The sequence below is a fragment of the Saimiri boliviensis genome, chromosome 16 (genome assembly GCF_048565385.1).
Source record: "Saimiri boliviensis isolate mSaiBol1 chromosome 16, mSaiBol1.pri, whole genome shotgun sequence".
In the NCBI taxonomy this organism is placed as follows: domain Eukaryota; kingdom Metazoa; phylum Chordata; class Mammalia; order Primates; family Cebidae; genus Saimiri; species Saimiri boliviensis.
In genome coordinates this window covers 10,653,292-10,675,031 of record NC_133464.1, presented here as the reverse complement: position 1 = coordinate 10,675,031, position 21,740 = coordinate 10,653,292, and the positions used below count along the sequence as shown (strand labels likewise).

The 21,740-nt window shown below is 39.2% G+C and overlaps 2 protein-coding genes across 4 annotated transcripts in view; one reads left to right on the top strand and one right to left on the bottom strand.

The window, feature by feature from the left end:
- The window catches only part of LOC101038956 (putative methyltransferase-like protein 21E), a 230,132-nt gene that overhangs the window by 162,171 nt on the left and 46,221 nt on the right, over positions 1–21,740 (top strand). The gene's annotated exons all lie outside the window — the stretch shown is intronic.
- SLC10A2 (solute carrier family 10 member 2) lies at positions 212–21,428 on the bottom strand. The gene is made up of 6 exons (XM_003928237.4): positions 20,822–21,428; positions 12,660–12,778; positions 8,441–8,529; positions 7,042–7,217; positions 5,077–5,234; positions 212–2,358 (listed from the first exon to the last, which is right to left on the bottom strand). The coding sequence occupies exons 1-6, from the start codon at positions 21,196–21,198 to the stop codon at positions 2,231–2,233; spliced, it is 1,047 nt and encodes a 348-aa protein (XP_003928286.1). The 5' UTR covers positions 21,199–21,428; the 3' UTR covers positions 212–2,230.

Genomic DNA, 21,740 nt, shown 5'->3' with positions numbered 1-21,740 from the left:
GTCTGATTTTCTAGAGGCAAATCCCAGTCAGTATCAGTGGGAGACCGAATTATGAGAGTGTTTAATTAAGAGTTTCTTTCAGGCACTTTCCAAAGAACAATTTAATATCTGAGAAATGCTACCTTATTTGTATCTCTAGAATTGAGCAGTGAGAAAATCTTGACAGTAGTCACAAAGATTCAACTAGACCAAACTTTACAAAAATCATTTTTATTTATTTAAGTCTTTAAAATAAAATATTCATTTAATATGATACTCACAGAGGCAATAAAATACATAATTTAATCAACTTTTCAAATTCACTTAAAAATAGAGAGCTATCATTTTAGAAAGCTCAGCTATTTTTCTTCCCACTGGCATATTAGGGAAAAAGACACAAGTCACAAGATACCACATCATGTAAAAAGCCAAGTTCTGTCTTGCTCACGTCTCTTGATCAACAGGGAGGAAAAACCTGCTTGCTGCAGCTGCTGGCATCTGGAGACTTGACTTTCGGTGTGTTGAAATTACAATATGAGTTCTTAGGGTCCCTTTAGTGCACCTGTCTGTTTTCTGATTGATGAGAAATGTATAGGAGGTACTCAGCTGCTAGACTGGAAATCTTCCTTTTCCACTGTTGGGAGCATATTCTTTGACACTAAGAAGGAAGTCTGTACCCCCTCTCCTCCACTATCTCTTAAAATTATTTAGTCCATTTTAGTATTTGTCTAATGACGGAAAAATATGGAGACATTATGCAACTGAAAATGGAAACCTTGTGTAAAAAGATAAATGCTTTGAATTTTAAAAGCAGAATCCCTCACCCTCTACTGGAAGAGTTTAGTTGAGTTCCTGTTCTCATAATGCTTGGGTGCACCAGCAGGATCTGAATTCAGAACATGCAAATGTAAAAAGTCTTTTCAGCCAAAACATTTGCAACGGACTCTATGAGGCAGTGAAAATATCCAGTGCGCAATGGAACAAAATCACTAAGGACCAGGTGGTTAAGACTGTGTATTCTGATTGCTGCAGAATGAGGGAAACAAAATTAAATTTGATCTTATAACTGAGAGCCCAACACGTGACCAGCTATTTCCCCCTGGCAGCCATAAACCCTTCCTGCCATATACCAGATACTCCTGGCTGTTTTTTGAATACTGCTTAATACTCATTTCCTGATCACTCCTGGACTTGATTCTTCTTATACTACTTACTCCTGCACATCTAATTGACTGCAGTTAAGCATTTCAACCGGGTTTCTGTTATTTGTGCTTTTCTGTGTATTTTTTACTATCTCCCATTGAATTAATTCTTCCACTAGAGTCAGAGTGTTTCTCCCAATACTTCTGTCTTTGCACCTCCTGCCAACTCCCTGACCATGATGTCTACTGCGGGTGGTGCCTGTGAACTGAATAGCTCTCATATTAGTCTTGTGGACCTGCTGCACACAGAAAAAGTTGGAGGAAGTCCCTCTCCCACGTTTGAAGAGCTCTTTGCCAAATACAAACCATTTAAAAGAATTCTGTTTTTCCTTGAAAGATCTAGTGGGTATCACTGGACCCCTGAGGTAGAGCAACAAATGTGCAATATCCCTGCTAAGAGCCTGCATTTGATATGGTTATTGAATTCTACTTCGTAATAATTTCCTCTCATTTCTGCTTTTGAACTGTCAATGGAGAAGGCAATTTAAAAAAAAATACAGAAGTCAGATATTTGCCCATGTTATATTACAAAGTTATATAAATAAATAAGTTGCACAGTTTTCAAAATAATGATTAAAATTTCAGTGAAAGATGTTCAATGTCAATTTTTACAATCATAAATACTGAAGAAAATCTTGACCACTATAATAATAATTCATTATATCTATTTTAACATGCAGAAAGTCAAGTCCTCATCTCTGGGCTAGGAGATTCTGTGTAAGAATTAAGTTTTGGTGTTACAATGTTCTCATTCTCAGTGTTACCTATGTCAGGTTTAGTCTAAGAATATTTTGAGGGAATACTTCAATGACAATATATCTATATGAGTATATCTACATCTATAAAGCATATATATATATGAAACAATATTTGTCCCATTAGAGAATTGGACCACCAGTCACTTGGTATTGAATCCAATACATGAATTCAAATGAAATTCAAATTTTTACTTTAACTCTTTTCTGCCAACTATCCTACCAAAACATAATTAAATATAGTTATGGTTTAAGAATGTAATTTAGAACTCGTCTTTTTTGTCCATTTGGTGTCTACTTTTCATCCGGTTGAAATCCTCCATTCATCTCATAAGACAGTGACTCAGGCTTTGTTTCATTTTCTTTGCTCTCTGGAAGTTCTGCCTTATTTTTTCCATGACATTTCTTGTATGCCACATAAACTGGAAAACAATACACAGGTGGTTAAGTAAATTTTTATAATAATAAACTGCAAAATTACTTTGTATTGAGATTATAACCTATGATTCACATGGCAGATCACATTTTCTGTAGTCTGGAGCGGCTTAGAGAAAGCAATCACCAATCACCATTCTTAGTTCTATGGCTGCTCATGGCCAGAGGGATGACTGCACTTCAGGAAGGCCTAGCGTAAATCTTCAGGAGACATTTGCTCAGGGCAGCCACAAGCCTTCTTCAGGCATTCAGCCCTGTGCGTGGTACTCGACAATGATGAGAACGATAGGAAGCATTTGTTCTGTACCACCCTATCCCAGTGAATGTGCTAGTCCTCAATAAATACACACATGGTGCAGTGCAGCCTCCAGGACCTTGGTTCGATGGTCCTTCAAGACCATAGAAAGACTTGAACTGCAACAATATTTCCATTCCCTCCCTGTCTTCATTCTATCTTTTCCGCAGAGAGAAGAGACTCGGCTGATGGGTGATCAGCCTTCTTTTCTGTGGAACTGCTGGTCTCTGGTAGCAAGCATTTCTCAGCTTATTTTTAAGGTCAGCTCACCAGGATAGGCTCTGCCCTGCAAGGCAAGACCTGCAGTGTCTATGTGTGTGTGAGTACATGTCTGCACACGTGTGAGGCCGTGGAGGGAAGGGTGGTATCCACAAGCCCATCTGGTTGTGGATTCAAGCCATGTTTTCCATTTAAGTTTTATCCACAGCAAAAGTGCTATTTTGTTATCCGAATATCCGATTTTTCTTCTACTTCTCAATTGGTCACAAAGGCAAGAGGAAGACAGAAAATACTACTTATAGGACCCTCCCCTCAAATTTTAATACCTCACATGTAAAATGGCCATAATAAGATTATCTACCTTGTAGGGCAATTGTGAACATTAAATGAGATAAAATTAAATGCCTAGCATGGTCTGTGAAGAATGGTAAATTCTTCAATAAATGTTAAATAAATGTTGAATGTCAATAAATGTTAAATTTCATTATGATACACAGCTGAGAGAGACAATGACTTGCCTCAAAGATCTTATTGACCCAAGATCAATATCTCCTTTAGACTGGTCCCTGAACTTCTAGTAATATATTATTTTCAAAGCCACTGAACCATACTATTGAATTGAATTGAGCTTGTGGTCAATTTGAAGATCCACCACTTATTATAAACTGTTTTAAGCTGAGAGTCCCTCAACTTAAACTTATGCCAATAATTTTATTTAACTAAACCATACCTCTTATTTATCCCTTTCTCTTTCCCTCCTTCCCTCTCTCCCTCCCATCTTTCCTTTTTTCCTTTTCTTTCTTTCCTTCCTCTTCTTTTTCCAAATTTAGAATCCCATTTTTATCACCAAAATATGCTTCCAGGCATTGTATATACACTCAACGAAGATTCCTTTCTTATTTTTATACTTACTGATATAACTGTGGGAAAGTTCCAGACCAATTTGAATGCTCCCCTTTCCTCATTCCTTCAACTTGACTTTTTATTAATCAATCTCTTTGCGGTTAGTTTCCAACTAGTGCATTTACTTAATTATTCTATCAACCAGTCCACTTTCTCTGGCTTGTCTAGTAGACGTCATTAAGTAATTATCTGTAAAGATCCCACTGTGTACCAAATTGAGCAGAGCTCTGTACAATCAGACAAGGGTTACTATACAGGAAACAAAGTAATTAGGCATGGGCTCCTGCTTCCTGTAGCAGCAGTAAATCCATGGGATGTTTTCAGTGGATCCAGAGTATTCTGTTCTAGAAAGGAAGCCTCTGCTTTGAGAATGACACTCAAGACAGTAGTGCAGAGGAGATTCGCATCCAAGAACAGGTTGAAGACCTGATGAAGCTAACTAGAAGAGTAAAGCAAAACCAAACAAAAGCAAACTGTATCTCTGGACATTTTGTGACTTAACTTTTACATTATTTTTGTTGTATGCCTTCGCTTTATATTCCCCATTAAAATGTCATGAGGCTTTAAAAACTAGCTTTTTTATTTAAAAAATTAGAGTGTAAAAATAGAGGTTAAATATTATCAGTCCTTGGAAAGGAAAATGTAGAAAGAATTTTCAACTAGGTGAAGGCCAGTGGGTGGTGAGGAATGATGGGAGACACTGGGAGCTTCGTGCCACAGCACAGCAGAAGTAAGAATTACTTAAATACCACCTAGCACTTTAAAGAACATTTTGCTTCAACCACTTCAATTATATGGGTATTTAAAAATATATATACATATATATATACACATATGCACACACACATCTGCCTTGTAAGTGTTAGCCTGGCAAATTTTCTTTGTATTACCAGTTTTCTGATAAATATCCTATATTTATAAAGCGTATCAAGACAATGTTTTGAGAAAGATTGCCAAATCCTGAGTTCTTGGGCGAATGCCCAAAGGCGCACAATATAATGGTTTCAACAAGTTCCTCTGCCTTCCTAATTACTGAGGAAAAGAAAGTCAATGGAGAGAATTGGCCTCCATTACTTTTCACTTAAAAATATTTGCTAGAATCTTTTGGTAAAACTACAATCTTTTCATCAGCAACTGAAAGTCATGATAATATTATGGTGGCTTTTTCCTCTCATATATTTGTACAATTCACCACCAGGAACAGGGAGTTTTAAAAAAATGTTGTTTTAGTAACTCCAGGATTTTTCAAAGAAAATCATCATAAAATGGGATCAGCATGATTTCTTACATCCTACGAATATTCCGGCAAAGGCGAGCTGGAAAATGCTGTAGATGAGGGGGAAGGTGAAGACGACGTTGAGCTCCTCAGGAGTGAAGGAGAGCTGAACGATGGTGGAACATAGCTGCGTGTTCTGCATCCCTGTTTCAAAAGCAACCGTTCGGCACCTAAAGAAGATGTTAAGAGAGTATATGTTTTAGTTGTTGTTTTGTTATTGTGGAACATTAAAAGCAGATATAATAATAAGTACATATATGTGCATTTTGTCTCTGCTTTTAATGCACTTATTTAAGACAGGATTATTCAATATATAACTTTCTATGGAATAAATATACTTATTAATGTATATTATATATATCACCTATTGTATTTACTATAAATAGATAAATATATTTAATATGTACATATGTGGAGTTGGCTCATTTACCACAGTGCTCAGGAAGTGGTCAAGAGGGTTCATTTCACTCTTTTCAATCATGACCTCGATAACAGTGTAGAGCACAAGTCAGTCAGGGGCTCAGAAAATCCTCAACATACGGTATTTGTTGTGGCTGTTTTATTGTTTAATTTGTTTTATTTAGGCTGGGATAAACAGGTGGCTCACACCTGTAATCCCAGAATTTTGGAAGACTGACGGGTGAGGATTTCTTAAGCCCAGGAGTCTAGGAGTTCAAGACCAGTCTGGGCAACATAATAATGAGACCCTGTTTCTAAAACAAAACAAAACAAAACAAAACAAAAATTAGCCAGGCAAGGTGGTGTGTGCCTATAGTCCCAGCTTCTTGGGAGGCTGAGGCAGGAGGATCACTTGAGCCCAGGAGTTTGAGGCTTCACTGAGCTGTGATTGTGCCACTGGGCTCCAGCCTGGGCAACAGAGTGAGACCCTGTCTCAACAAACAATTGTTTTGTTTAACTCTTGACAAAAAGTCTATAAGGTGGAAATTGTTGTCTCCATTCTACAGATGATAAGACTCAGAGAAAGAGGAAGTGCTAGGCCTGAGGTCCTCTGGGTGGTGTGTGGTAGGACTGGAAGACAATCCCAGGTCTGCCTGACTCAAATACTGTGCTCTTCCCACTGCCCAATGCCACTCTTCTCTTTCCCAACCTCATACATGCTTCTGTCTCTACAGCTGTGTTCTCTCTAACAGTCTATTAGATGGATTAGTCAAAAAGAATCATTTCTACCCAGTACGAAATCTGGAAGTGCTAAACCCATTCTAATATTTGGCGCCTTTGGAGGATGAGCTCACCCCGCTGCCAGCTGGAGGAACACTTGTCTATTTCACAGCACCTAACTGCTTTCATTAATGTTACTTCACTCAGAGAATAAGAATGCCTAGCAATGAAAGAGCCCCATCTGCACTGTAAGGGGAATGGTCCAGAAGACTTTGAGCAAAAAAGAGGTGGTCAGTATTTTCTTCCTGGGGACTTGCATGACTTTGGAATGAATGGGTCAATTTAGAATGACATATTCAGAAATAGGATGAATGTGATGAGAGGTGAAGGATTTAGGATTCTGTCTTTGGTGTTTGCAGCTGTTATGGGTTGATTATGTCACCCTCTCCCACAGATTCATATGTTGTAGTCCTAACACTCCACACCTCAGGATGTGACCTTATGTGGAAACAGGGTCATTGCAGATATAATTAGTTAAGATGGGAGGGTGGTCCTCATCCAATATGACTAGTGTCCTTATCAAACAGGAAGTCTGGCAAAAGAGACATGCACTGAAGGAAGACATAGGAAGAAGACAGCTGCCTGCAAGCCACGAGGGAGGCAGATATGGGATCCCTCCATCATAGCCCTAGGAAAGAAGCAATCCAGTGACACCTTCAGTCTCCAAAATTGTGAGACAATAAGTGTCTGTTGTTTAAGCTACTCAGTTTGTGGTTCTATCTTATGGCAACTCTAGCAAAGGAATACAACAGCTATTACAGATGAAAATTCCCAATGCGATTTACTAAAATGCCATACCTGTGCCAGGGTTGACCAGCGATTCTAGCCAGAAGAAACCCCAGGGTGTAACCCGCCACAGGAAATATTGTCCCTATAATCCACAGATTGGGATGGATGATCCAGGCGCTTTGGTACAATATGCCTCCAACCACAGCTATGAGCACGATGAGGATGGCGCCCGCGATGGACCCAATCTGGAGTAAAAGGAAGAAGTGAACCCGGCAATCAAGAGTCAAAGCAAATCCAAGTATTTTTGTGAGAGACAAAACATCAGCAGTCTCCTTGTCCTTGGGGGAAGTGACGATAAAGTTGTCTTTCTATGTACTTCTAGCCAGAAGGCTGCAGTCAGCCCACTGGAAACACTGGCGCTTGTCCCATGCTTTAAGCTTTAAGAACACAACAGGACATGTAGCATCCATTTGCAATTAGCCTGAAGATTTTTTAGCTTGCAAATTATCCCTGTCAGAAAAAAAGATAACCCATTTCAGTGACAGCCTGGAATTCTTGGCTTCTAGATTCAACTACTCCTAGTCTGTCTGTTTCCTTTAGTAAATCATGAACTTTATAAACTGTAGTTTCTTCTTTGTAATTGGGGATAAAAATCTCACCCCAGCTACCTTTTATGATTATTATGATAATGAGAAAATGGACATAAAACTCTATACAAGTTTTAAAAAGATATAAGCTAATAAAAAACCACTGTTTTTTTAAAAATTCTTTTCACATTTAAAACAAAATTTGGATATTATAAACTTTTTTGTCAAGAGAAGGAAGGAATAAGATGGACTTGCTTTGCCTCCTGAGCAGCAGAATCTATCTATATTATCTGCATTCATATCCATGTCATCTAGCTGGATATAGTTGGTAAAGGGGAGTGAATGGTTGCTAGATGAATAGCATCTACTGATTGCCAGGCAATGAAATGTCCAAATGGATACAGACATAAAAAAGATATATTCTATTTTCTAAGAAAGCCATTTATATGTATTGTATAACACAAACTCACATGACAGAGATAACAGTAATATGTGGTGAAGATAGAATACAGTAAAACCACGAGGTGATAGTTCAGTTGAGTGTCTTAAAATATGGGTAGTAATTTTTCCTGTGACTGCAATAAAGAAGGGCGTGCTAGGCTGGGCACGATGTCTCATTCCTGTAATCCCAGCACCTTGGGAGGATCGCTTGAGCACAGGAGAGCAAGAACAGCAGTAGCAGCCTAGTGAGATCCTATCTCTGTCTCTCCACACACACAGATAACGCAGGGCATTCTAAAAGAGGAGACTGAATGGCTGATGACTTCAGACCCCGACTCAACAGTGATCATAAAATAAGAATAACACCATTTCATGGATAGAAAACCCTATTGTTTTGATGGTCACGTGGAACATTTGACGGTGTGGATTGGGATACTTACTTTAAGTATGATCTTTGCTTTTTGGGGCCATTTGTGATTAACAAACATTCCAATGGAAACAGGAACAACAAGAGCAACCAGAGATGTACCTAAAGATGACAGAAGGGTGATGTGATCAGCAGAACAGGTGACACAGGAAAGAGACAAACAGAAGAGTAAGCAGCCTGAAAAAGGCTTACATAGTATTTCAGTCTTTCTTCTGGAATACACAAAACAGAATACAGAATTACACACACACACACACACACACACACACACACACTCTCTCTCTCTCTCTCTCTCTCTCTCTCTCTCTCCTTCCTCACCCACTCCAGTAAATAATTTAATATTATTGGCAGATAATTGATAATATCAATGCTGTAAATTCTTTCACTAAATTCTGGATTAATTTTTTAGAGTTTCTTATATTTTCCATATTAGTTTCAGTTTTTCAGAATCTTGGCTTCCTTGTTCTTTATATCTCTAGGAAAAATGCCTCGACAAGGGGTGTGTGTGTGTGTGTGTGTGTGTTTGTGTGTGTGTGTGTGTCATAAAAAGACAATATTTTACATTTGTTAATGATAGTAGAAATAAAAAATAATTTAAAAATATTTTATAATGTCAGAAAATGCCCCAAATTATCTAAAGATCACCAGGTATTCTGACATCTCATGACTTCTAGTTAAACCTAGTTTTAGTTATTCAAATTTACAGCAGAGAGGTGAGAACATAGGTTGAGAAAGCGTACTTTAAATTTTCCATGAGATAATATATTTGATGACCTCTCATGTAATTATAGTTCTTTTCCATAACATGCTCACCCAGCCAGATAAAAGAGCCATACTTCAGTTTCACCGTGTTAAATTTACTGCTGTTCTTGCGACATATGGTTTGTTTCTCCACGTAATTTAACACTCATTTGTCCAATAGCTGATTTCAAATAATTTAGCAGCAACTTCTAACTTTTCATAGGTTGTTTCTTTTTCAAACATCCTTTTAAAGCAGTATAAGAAGGTGATATTGAACAGTGAAATTGTTGTTAGTTGTTGCTTAGTATTGACTGAACTAGGTAGATTTAACTCAGACTGGAAAACAGATTCTAGAATCCAAGGCTATAGATATTAATTAAAGTGAATGCAGTAATGATGAAAACTTAATTTCCTTGCAGTCTTCTAGCCTTCGTGGCAATATGAGGGTCAGTGATGACTTTTGCCCAGAAATTACTCAGCAGAATTAAGTAATGTCTAAAGATACCAAGAGTAGGGGAAAAAAAAAAGATGGATGAAGGGGAGTAAGGAGGGAATAATGGAAAAAAGGATGTGAAAGAGGGGCATTGGCACATGTACTGCTGAGATCCCCCAGAAAAATCCCCCTTGGCTATCTTTGCACCCTGCTGCTTTGGGAGTGATATGGCTGGGCTCTGTGTCCCTACCCATATCGCACGTTGAATTACAATCCCCAGTTGGAGGATTACAATTAGAGGAGGGGTCTGTTGGAGGAGGGGCCTGGTGGGAGGTGATTGAATTGCGGAGACAGGCTTCCCCCTTGTTGTTCTTGTGACAGTGAGTTCTCGTGATATTGTCTATAGGTGTGTCCCACCTCCCTCTTCGCTTTCTTCCTCCTGCTGTGGCCATGTAGGAAGTGACTGCTTTCCTTTTCCCTTCTGCCATGATTGTAAGATTCCTGAGGCCTCCCCAGCCATGTTTCCTGTACAATTTGTGGAACTGTGAACCAATTAAAGTTTTCTTTATAAATTATCCAGTCTCAGGTAATTCTTTATAGCATTGTGAAAACAGATGAATATAGGGGGAAAACACCTTCTCCTGGGTCTTTAGACCATTGCCTAAATTTTTGAAGTTTATAGGTCTTAAATTTAAGCCATCTGGATATACGACTCATTTGTGATGTGGTAGCTTAAATCTAGCTGCAAGTCCTGTGTTTGGAATGTTAGTGTGATTAGTTAGGTTTTGGTCCTATATTTTAATGTGCTGAATCTGTTTGGCCCCTCCTGCTAAGAGTCTTCATCTCTTCAGGGCACCCAAGCCAACAGGATAAACACATAAGCAGCATAACCTGCCAAAATCTATGACAGAATTGCTTTTCCTTTCCTGACCAGATGAAGCCAGATAAAGTTTTTCAGGGACTTGAGGCACTCTGTGTTTTTCTTTACAGCCACAGTGTGTGGCTCCTGCTTGTAGAGGATGTTGTATCTCTTTGGTCTCCAGTGGGCCAGTGGTCTTGCTCTTTTCTTTCCCCAGGCTCTGTTTGTTTTACATATCCCTCACATGCCCATGCTCTCTCTGTAAAGTGCCCGTCTATGTGGTTGAAAAAGCGTCCACTTGCAGTTTCACCTTGAATCTGTAACTTGATCTTTAATCAAGTTTACACACTGATTATTAGAGGAAGCAAAGGTAGAAAGAAGAGTAAAAATGAAAGAGAGTGGTGAATGGATTCATGTGGTGGGACTGGGAGCCAAATAGACTTGGAGCTGAACCTTTCTGTATTCTCAAACTGTGGGAACTGTACAAATCATTGAATCCCTCCAAGCTTTGGTTTCCTCATTTGTAAAATGGATGGAGTTATGCCTGTCTCACAGAGCTGTTGTGAGAATTAAATGATGAAATTGATATAAACTTCTTGGCACAAGACACGTACAAATGTGGTAGACAGGAGTAGGTACTACAATTTGCAGCAGTGTGTTTTTTTTTAGTGGTACCAGCTGCATGGTGTGCCTCCTCCCCATCCAAATGTCAGCATCTGACAGAGGTCAGGAGAATTTTGTATATCTAAAACCCATACTGAATAGAGCATGTCAAGGAGGACAACTTTTTTTTCTCTCTAATAGTAATGGTAAAAGTAGGACTAAAAACATTGTAATACAGATTATCCCCACTTAGTATTCACCAAGTTTATTCTAACTCAGTTGTATATTTCCTCAATAATACTAAATCGCAGAAGCAGTCTTTCTGGAAATGGAAGGCATTTCAGTCCAGCTACCCATCCTGACAGGAGTCCCTTTTGCAAGCATCCATGTGGCTCACCATCTAGACTTTGCTTATATGCTTCCTTCAGTGGGAAACCCACACCTTTTTAAGGCAGCTCATTGAGATTTGTTTCCAAGGTCAGTGGGGAAAGAGATCCAACCGTTTAGCATGTGGTGTACCTGGTGATTGATACTAATGTACTATTTTGCCTACATCTTATCTTTTATTTGTGATAGTGCTGTGGGAAATGCTTACTCCTGGTATACCAGGAACTCTTTTGTTCTTCTTTTAACTCTCATCCCTAGGTTACAACAATAACTTAAGCTCCCACTATAATTTGTTTATCCAAAAACAGAAAATAAGATTTTTGGGATGGGGATGAAATGAAACAGGGTCATTACTAGTGAATTTGACTTCTGGAGCATGAGATACAGACTTTGCCATTAAATCAATTTTTGCCTCAAGATGTGGCTCACAGGTTTGTGTTGGAAACAGTGTGTTTCACCTAGTAGTTTTCTGTTGTAATCCTCCAGATGGCTTACTCAGTGCTGTATTTTGACACCACTATAGCATTTTAAAACATTTCTTCAGGCTGAGTGTGGTGGCTCATGCCTGTAATCCCACTTTGGGAGGCCAAGATGGCAGATCCCTTGAGGTCAGGAGTTTGAGACCAGCCTGACCAAAATGGTGAAACCCTATTTCTACTAAAATACAAAAATTAGGTGGGTGTGGTAGTGCATGTCTGTAATCTCAGCTACTAGGGAGGCTAAGTCAGGCGAATTGCTTGAACTCAAGGGGTGGAGGTTATAGTGAGCTGAGATCATGCCTCTGCACTCTAGCCTGGATGTCAGAGTGAGACTCCATCTCAAAAAAAAAAAAAAAAAAAAGTTCTTTGGAGTGTTTGGAGGCAAAATCCTATGACCAAGAACTAGTGACACTCTGGGTTAAGGAATAGGTGGAGGCTCCCATATCCACAAAGCTTAAGCCTCTTCAGTCCAGACTGACAGGTGTGGGGAGGGGGATCCTCTCCCTGGAGATTCAAATGGCAGAAAAAGCAGATTCTCCCATAAGGTCAAGGTTTGGCATTTACATTCTGCCAACGCTCATCAAACACAGGGGTGACTTTATAATGAAATTGGGCAAAAAACTGCTGCAAGGGAAGTAATGGTTGGGTGTGAGCCTGGTCTGAGAGGTTAGCGGGGGTAAGCAGAGAGTTTGAGGGTAACAATCAACAGTCTTGCAGAGGGACGACTTACCTATGTTATCATAGGGAATTATGATGCTCCCAGAGTCAACCCACATTTTGGTGTAGATAAGGAGGCACAGCGGCATCATTCCAAGGGCAAGCAGTGTGGAGCATGTGGTCATGCTGACGCTGAAAGGCAACAGGCAGGTTGATACATCCACCTGTGTGTTCTAGTGGAGACGCTGTTGATTTTTATTTTTTAATTTAACTTTTAAGTTTAGGGGTACATGTGCACATTTGTTATACAAGAAAACTTGTGTTATGTTTTTTTTTAACAGATTATTTTGCTGGTTAGGTATTAAGCCTAGTACCCATTAGTTATGCTTCCTGCTCCTCTCCCTCCTCCCACCCTTCACCCTTCAATGGGCCCCAGTGTCCGTTGTTCCCCTCTATGGGTCCCTGTATTCTCATCATTTAGCTCCCACTTATAAGTGAGAACATGCATTATTTGGTTTTCTGTCCTTGTGTTACTTTGCTAATGATAATGGCCTCCAGCTCTATCCATGTTCCTGCAAAGGACATGGTCTCATCCGTTTTCATGGTTGCATAGTATTCCATGGTGTGTATGTACCACATTTTCTTTACCCAGTTTACCATTGATGGCCATTTAGGTTGATATGATGTCTTTGCTATTATGAATAGTGCTGCAATGGACATATGTGTGCATGTGTCTTTATAATAGAATGATTTGTATTCTTTCGGGTATATACCCAGTGATGGGATTGATGACTTGTTTGGTATTTCTGTTTTTAGGTATTTGAAGAATTGTCACACTGCTTTCCACAACAGTTGAACTAACTTACACTCCCACCAACCGTATATAATTGTTCCTTTTTCTCTGTAACCTCACCAGCATCTGTTAATTTTTGCCTTTTGAATAAAAGCCATTTGGACTGGTGTGATATGGCATCTCATTGTGGTTTTGACTTGCATTTCTCCCATAGTCAGTGATGTCGAGCTTTTTTTGATTGTCAGCTGCATATGTGACTTCTTTTGAAAAGTGTCCGTTCCTATCCTTTGCCCACTTTTTAATTGGTTTGTTTGTTGTTTTCTTGGAATCTAATTAAACTGAAGAGCTTCTGCATAGCAAAGAAACTATCAACAAACTATCAGACAACTTCCAGAATGGAAGAAAATTTTTATTTTCAATTCATGATCAGAAAGTCCTGCAAGAACCCGTCTCAACCTATAGCATCATCTGGTGTAATGAATAGAAATATACACGTGCCAGAGTGTGCTCAGGGCCTGATCTTGAGCAAAAGAAGCCCTATTTGGTGTCTTTCCACTTTACCCTGTGCCATCCTTGCCCCTCCTTTTGTTCTCAAGGGTCAGAAGCAGTATTAAATGATGGGGTAAAAATCATCATCAAACAATGTAAAGTTCCCTGAGTGTACCGACCTTCCAACACTCCATCAAAGAACAGCAAATACATTTAGAGCAGCCAACACTACAAGGGCTGCACGTGTCTGACCATGCTGAGATGGGATGGGCCTCCCTGGGCCCCTGGAATAGAATGCATGTCTGAGGGAAGAGGCTTCAGTGTGTTGCCATGAAGCAAAAAAAAAATTACTGCCCAAGTGACCCTAGCTTGAGAAAAGAAGAGGCGGCAGACTTAAAAATCAAAAGAAAGCATGCAGACAGCCAGGGTCGCCCTAAATCCTTAGGACTGAGCAAGCCACTGGCAATTTAGCAAATGTGTGTTCAGAAGAACTGAGCACATAGTGTCTGGTATCATACCTGCTCAGAGCATTTGTATTTTAGTAAGTGGGTCTGGCTGAGTAGGCTTTCTACATCGAGAAATTTGTACCAAATGATGCTAAATCTAGTACTAGGACAATGGGTCAAAGAGTGAGTCTTCCTGGTCCCCTTCAAAGTGATCTATACACCGCGTACATTCTCTGCCTTTAAAGCCTGAGCTCTAAAGCCACACACTATCTGGGCTGAAAGCAGTTGGTGCCACTTAGTGTGTTAAAGTGTGTTAATCTGAGTAATTTAGTTGACTTATCTTTACTAGTTTCTTCATCTAAGATGGCTGTAAGGATAGAATGAGCCAACAGTGTCCAGAACTCGGAACAATGCAAAGCACTCTCTTAAGAGCTGGTTGCTACCATCATTTTTTAAAAAAATACGATCTCTCTGTCACCCAGGCTAGAGTCACTATCTTGGCTCACAGAAGACCATTCTCAAGTGATCCTTGCATCTCAGTCTCCCGAGTAGCTGGGACTACAGGCACAAGCCACCATGCCTAGCTGGAACTACAGGCATGAGCCACCATGCCTGGATAATCTTTAAATTTTTTGTAGAGATGGGGTTTCGCCCTTTGCCCAGGCTGGCCTCAAACTCCTGGGCTTAAGCAATCCTCCCACCTCAGCCTCCCAAGGTGCTGGGATTATAGGCAGTAGCCACTGCACCCTGCATCTCTTTGCTGTGATCACTTATGTAATCATGTTTGGGTATTTTGTGTTCCACCGAATAGAATCAGGAAACTTAGAGAAATTTCTCTGAAAGGCCCTTCCCCCAACAGGTCGTCATTGAGGTTGTCAAGAGTAGTAATTTCTTAAGCGTATGATGAGTGTACCTGAAAGAAAATGCTAAATATTTATATTACCTGCCTCCCAAAACAACAGCAATAACAACACACTATACTAAGAAAGTAGCTGACGGGACAGCGCTGTGGCTCACGCCTGTAATCTCAGCACTTTGGGAGGCTGAGGCAGGTGGATCACCTGAGGACAGGAGTTTGAGACCAGCCTGACCAATATGATGAAACTTCGTCTCTACTAAAAATACAAAAATTAGCCAGGCACATCTACTTGGGAAGCTGAGGCAGGAAAATTGCTTGAACCCGGGAGGTGGAGGTTGCAGTGAGCTGAGATAGTGCCACTACATTCTAGCCTGGGCAACAGAGTGAGACTACATCCCCCCACCAAAAAAAATAAAAATATAGTAGCTGACAATGATAAATTTTGTTTCAAAGCATGTAGATAAATTTGCACAGTTTGGCAAAATAAAGGCTGGGGGCAAAGTCTCTCAGGGAGCTTAATTTCCCTAATAATATATATATATATTTTTTTTAACCAGAATGACCTCATTTAAAATAGGTTTAAATAGTTTAGATAAAAATATTTGTTTTAGTAGAGCTAAAATATTATAAAGTAACAAATGCTGTGGATGTATTTAAAACTCTAAGCAGTTCAATCTATTCTGGTCATAGGTTAACTTAATTTAGATACAAAATAGATGCTAAGGCAGAATTCTACACCAGACAAATAAGTTAATTTGTTATTAATAGTGCTTTGTCCTACTTATAATGAAAGTACTGGAGTTTGAAGGTGATATTTTTCTCTCTTCCTTCCTCCCCTTCTTTCAGTGTTCTCTCTTTTATCTTTTATTTAAAAAACTATATCAGAATGTATTTAAAGTCATCCGAATAATAAATTCACTTTCGTTTCTGGGCATCCAAAATTTTTTTCTAGAGTGTGGTAGAAGTCTCAGGGTGGGGGGAAGTGAGGAGGGTTTATTACCAGGTTCACAGTAGAGAGAAGGCTGATTAAAATGTGAGAAAATGTTTAAGAAGGAAGTCTTTTTCTGTCTTTGTTTTTCTTTCAAAGTTCCTTGCAAAACCTTTAATTCTGAATATTGCTAAGATAATCTATGAGGTTATACCATAATTTTGAGTTTGGTGAGAACAGTTTCTTAAAGACCATGAGGAGGGACAAAAGAAGATTTGGAGAAAGAAAGGTTTAGATTTGTGGTCAGCCTTGACGAAGAGATCCTGCAGAAGAACAGGAGAATAGGTGGCTGGAAGTTGATGCTATTTGAATGAATATAAGAACAAAATCAAACCACTCAAAATGAGGTTGAAAAAATCCATAGATAACAAATTTTAAGAAATAATATAGAAGTGCAAATTAGCAAAAGAAAATATCTTTTTTTTTTTTTTTGAGACAAAGTTTTGCTCTTGTTGCCCAGGCTGGAGTGCAATGGCACAATCTCAGCTCACTACAACCTCTGCCTCCTGGGTTCAAGCAATTCTCCTGCCTCAGCCTCCTGAGTAGCTGGGATTACAGGTATGCGCCCCCACGCCCAGTTAATTTTTGTGTTTTTGTTAGAGATGGGGTTTTACCATGTTAGCCAGGCTAGTCTCAACCTCCTGACCTCAAGTGATCCACCCGGCTCAGCCTCCCAAAGTGCTGGGATCACAAGCATGAGCCCCATGTTCGGCCAGAAAATATCTTACGTGAAAAATCTGAAGTTCTGTAAAAGGCATGGATATCAAAAATAAATGTACTACCATGAACTTCTATTAGAATGAGAGAAAATACTTAAGTGTAAGAAAATTTAAGAACAAAGGATTTAATTTTGACTTCAGCTCTATTAACTGCCAGGGAGAATTTTTTTGTGTGTATGGAAATAGCAGAAAGAATAATTGTAAGTTTAGTGAATGTTGAGGAATTCAGTGAAGTCAGTGTTAAGCAATGCAAAAGATTTTAATCATATTAGGAGTAAAATACCAAGTTGAAGGATCAAATGTAGTATATGTAGGCGGTGGTAGACATTGGAGAAATGATAAGAGATAGAAACCATGTAGAGAAAGCTTACGAGCCTGCATAGGGGAAGTCAGTAGATCTTGGCAATTCTAATTATGACTCAGGCATGCATCCACTCAATGACCTTGGTCAAGGTTATGAAACTTAATTATCTGCCAAATGCAGAAAGTAATAGTTTTAACTTTAGAGGATTCTTCTGAGGATGAAATATACCATTGTATTCTGAGTCCTTAGCACTGTACATTGTTTAATTTGCTTGTTTAATAATGTTTAATAAATATTAGCTAGCAAAATAAATGCTACTGGAGAGGAACAATTTTTGGTTACTTTGAGGGAGAGTAAAGAAAAAAGCCAGATGGTTTTGGGTTAGTTCTCCCAGAGTAGAGAAGAGAAAGACATTTATGGGGTTGACACAGGAAGGACAGAGTCCTGTGAATTTGTGATAAGCCAGAGGGTCATGTTTCTGGAATATCGAAAATATCAGTGGATACTGAAGTGGAAGGTGAAAAATTTAACAGCATTTGCCCAAAGAACAAAGGATGTGATAGGTAAGTCTATAAAATAGAAAATCTATAAAACAATAAAAAGGAATGTAGAAAGTAGGTGGTAAGGAAGGAATTGGGGAAGCTGAGAGAAGGATGCATAAGAATGGATTCTCCAAAGAAGCAGCCAAAGAAAGGAGGTGAGAAGTCTTTGCATGGTGTGGCTGAGGCCATTAAGAAGGATGAAGACCCCAGATATTTGCCTGTGTCTCGGGAGAGAGCAGACACAAAGGAGATAGGAGGTTTCTGTGTTCCCTGAACTATGGGTTTTGGTCACCAGCAGATTCACCTGAAAGGTCACCTTCTCTTCTGTCTGATGCTTTTTGTGCATGTGATGTCCACGGCACAGCTGTAACTTAGGTGAAATTATATGTGCACTGATCAGATTCACAAACAACTTTCCAGGATGGGAATAGTCAGAGAAGGAACTGAAATACTACTTGCTGGATTTCAGTGAGCAAGGATTACTGTCTATTATCTTTTATTTTTCAAAGTCACTAGAGATTGCAAAATGCAGTGGCTTTCCAGGTTCATAAGAGGTGATAGGATGAGAGGGAAATGTTTTGGTTTCTTCTCCAAAGAACCATAACCAGGAGAGTTAGAACCAGGTGGAATGGCTTTGCTGGCATTGTGTGGTATCAGCTCTATTCATGAAGGTGCCTGTTGACATAAACAATTGTGTCTTCATGTCATCGCTAGAGTTCAAGTGGAGATGGAGAAGGTAAAGTTCTAAGTGTACACAACGGGAAATATAAATGTTAGCTATGAATGTATCTAAATAAATTATCAGGAGACTTTATCCAATTCTCCATCCAGAAGAATAAAAAATTTCAGAAAACTGTTACCTAATAGCTTCAGTTTTACTCTTTGAATTAATTTGTATTGAAGAAATATTAGAATATTGTTTTCCTAACACACAATGTGTACTATCATCTTACATAGCAGTATAATTGAATCTCTTCTTAATGATTAAGGCTCTGATGATAAACAGGATTATCAGCTGTTCTAAAATACAGTGACATCTTGTGTTTGTAGAAGAATAAGTGATGCAGAGACCAGAGACTAGAATAAGTGATAGAGAGACGGCTGTGTGTTGTCAGTGGTCTGCTTTGATTTGTAGGCATTTCGATCTTCTCTTTTGCCTTTCTTAATACTCTGCTTCCTTCCCCACTTCTTATTTCTGGGAAATAGCACAACAAAGCTTTAGAATAAAAATAGTTAAGCAGGTCCTCCATGAGGAGCATTTATGAGATTAAGTGAAATTTATTTTGGGTGTGCAGGGTCTCTTATTGGGTCTTGTTGAACTCTGTAGAGGTGAATTTGCTCCATGTCTCATTATAGGGGTTATTCTGACTCGTTGGAAGGATTCATTTGCATGGATATAGCTGGAGGTTTCTACCAAGGTTTCATATTCTACTTTGGTTCTGATTTTTAAAAAAATTATAGGAATTGTTATGCTAGGTAGACAGGATTACATAATCATCTCCTTTTAAGGAGATGATTTTATTTTATGATTATTTTATTTTATGATTATTTTAAGGAAATAACATTTCCTTAAAACCACAGAAAAATGTAAATTGGAGATTTTAGGTTAGATTTTACTGTGTTAGCTCACAGAAGAGAATTCATTTCAAAAGCCTAATAGCCTAGCACCACACACATTTTTTTTTTCTGTCTTATGAAAGGGTTCCATGTGTGGCATTACATTGAGGTGCAAAACTCTTCTGCATTAAAAGTTACAAATATCATGAGAAAGTTGTTTAGTGGAGGTCAAAGCCCAAGGTTCCAGGTAGTTCACGTCTCTCAGTTTAACAGGTACCAGCATTTCGAATTCTCACTTCTGTGTCCAGGTCAAACTAAATTGAAGTCTAAAAAGACCTTATTACTACACTGTGGTTAACTAAACCCCTAAATAGAACCTGCCATTCTTTGTTCTTTTATAGGCTTTCCTTAAGAAAAAGCAATTGGAAGGTGGATACTGTGTGTTTCTTTATGTGAAAGACTGAGCCATGTGAAGGTATAGGGTTTGTATGACTTTTTTTAAAGCTTCTTGAGGAACCAGCACCAGTTGAAATGAGACAGCAGGTTCCTAACTGCTCACTGGGCAGTCTGTCGATCCAGTGCTTACATTGCTACGCTTTGTGCTTCTCTCCTCTGCCTATAGTAGCTGGGGATGAACAAAGCTGATTGCCTACTGTACACTATGTAATAAGTGCATGTTGCATTAGCATCTGGATGGTTTGCAGAAGCAAATGCATACCTTTCACAAGAAATGAATTGTGAGCTAAGGAAAAAGACATTTGTCCATTCAACTTTAGGCATTAAAATTCTCAATCTAGTCACATTAATGCTTCATCTTATTTCTATTAGATTCCCCCCCCCCCCCAGTGCTAGTTCAGACTGGCATGGGATGAATAGGGCAAACATTGCAATTTAGATTACTCTGTGGGAAGTGGAGAAACCATTTTGTTTATTTTGTAGTAAAGTAAGCATAATTTTTAAAAAGCTGCTGTCGGCTTTTTTTCCCCCACTTTTAATGTCAGTAGAGGTAAAGCAAATTTATAAATTCTTCCTTAGGTTTTATACCAGGAAAATGTTTGCCCAAAAATCTGGCTATATTTGATGGAGCTGACCACTATCTCACTAGAGTTTCTAATGTTTGACAAATAGTTTGATTTTATGATTGTACCCAGAGCTCCTCATCATTACAAAGAAAGTGTATTTCGCTTTTTTTTTTCTCTCCTACTGCCAACAGGATAAACATCCTCAGCTGCAGCTTGTGGTTTGGAAAAGATTACTTTTTTAAAAAACTTTGAATCTTTTCCTAGAGATCAACAGCAATTATGCAACTCCCCGTTAACGGAGTTAGATTTCAAAGCACAAACACAAAATATAAATCCCCCAATTCCAATAGTTAAACAGCTGTGCTAGAAGGCATGTGAATGCATTTATTCCCTCCTGTTTAATTCCTTAGTCATACTTTAGATCCGTGGCAAATCAGCTGGACATTCAGAATGCCATAAGCTTCTGGAAGGATGACCCCAGGCGACTGCAGGAGTTAGAGATGTCGATAATCTTACCTCAGGTCCATGTCACCGTCAACCCAATAGGCCAAGATATTGGAGGCAGTTCCTCCAGGGCAGCATCCCATAATGAGCACCACCACGGCCTGGACAGGGAGGACGTCAAAGGCCACCGACAGGATGAATCCCATGAGGGGCATGATTCCAAACTGACAGAGGAAGCCAACACAGATGCCCCACGGCCGCTTCATGTGCCCTAGAAATTTCTTGATTTCCACGTTGCATCCCATGGAGAACATCACCAGGGCCAACAGGATGGTCAGCACCGTACTTAGGACCACACTTAGGATGTTATTGAAATTGCTCTCAGGTACCACGCAGGATGCGCCCGAGCAAACTGTTGCATTGTCCACACAGATGTTCCGGTAACTCATTGCTGGGACTGCTGCTCAACAGGTTGAGTCCGCAGAAGCGCTGGTCCCTGGACCCTGGCTCTGCTGCCAGTTGAGATAAGCAGTGTTTACTTCCACCCCATCAAACTTTTAAAGCCCTCCTAAAAATATGTCACTTGGTGTCTCTTTTGAAAGCCACCTTAGGGAAGTAATAAAAAACAATAAATGCTAGTATGTCAGTTTCGAGAGGTAACATTACAACACAGAGCACATTGTGGATCATAAACATCCAGCAAAATTATTGGTCAAGACAGAGGGTTAAGATTAATCATTGATTGGCATGATAATGAACCATGCCATATAAAAAGAGCCGTGTTAATGTTTAATGCCACGAAGGTTTGTTGCATAATTTCAGTTAAGTGACACTTAAAATCAACTCGGCATAGTACAGAATCTTATAGGGATTGAGCCATAGGAACGTGCATATTGTTCTCACATTTCCCTTTAAATAGAAGGGTTTAGGGTCCTGAATCTTTGAGTGCCCTGTCCCGAATTATATCGTAAATTAGGTGTCAGACTCTGAA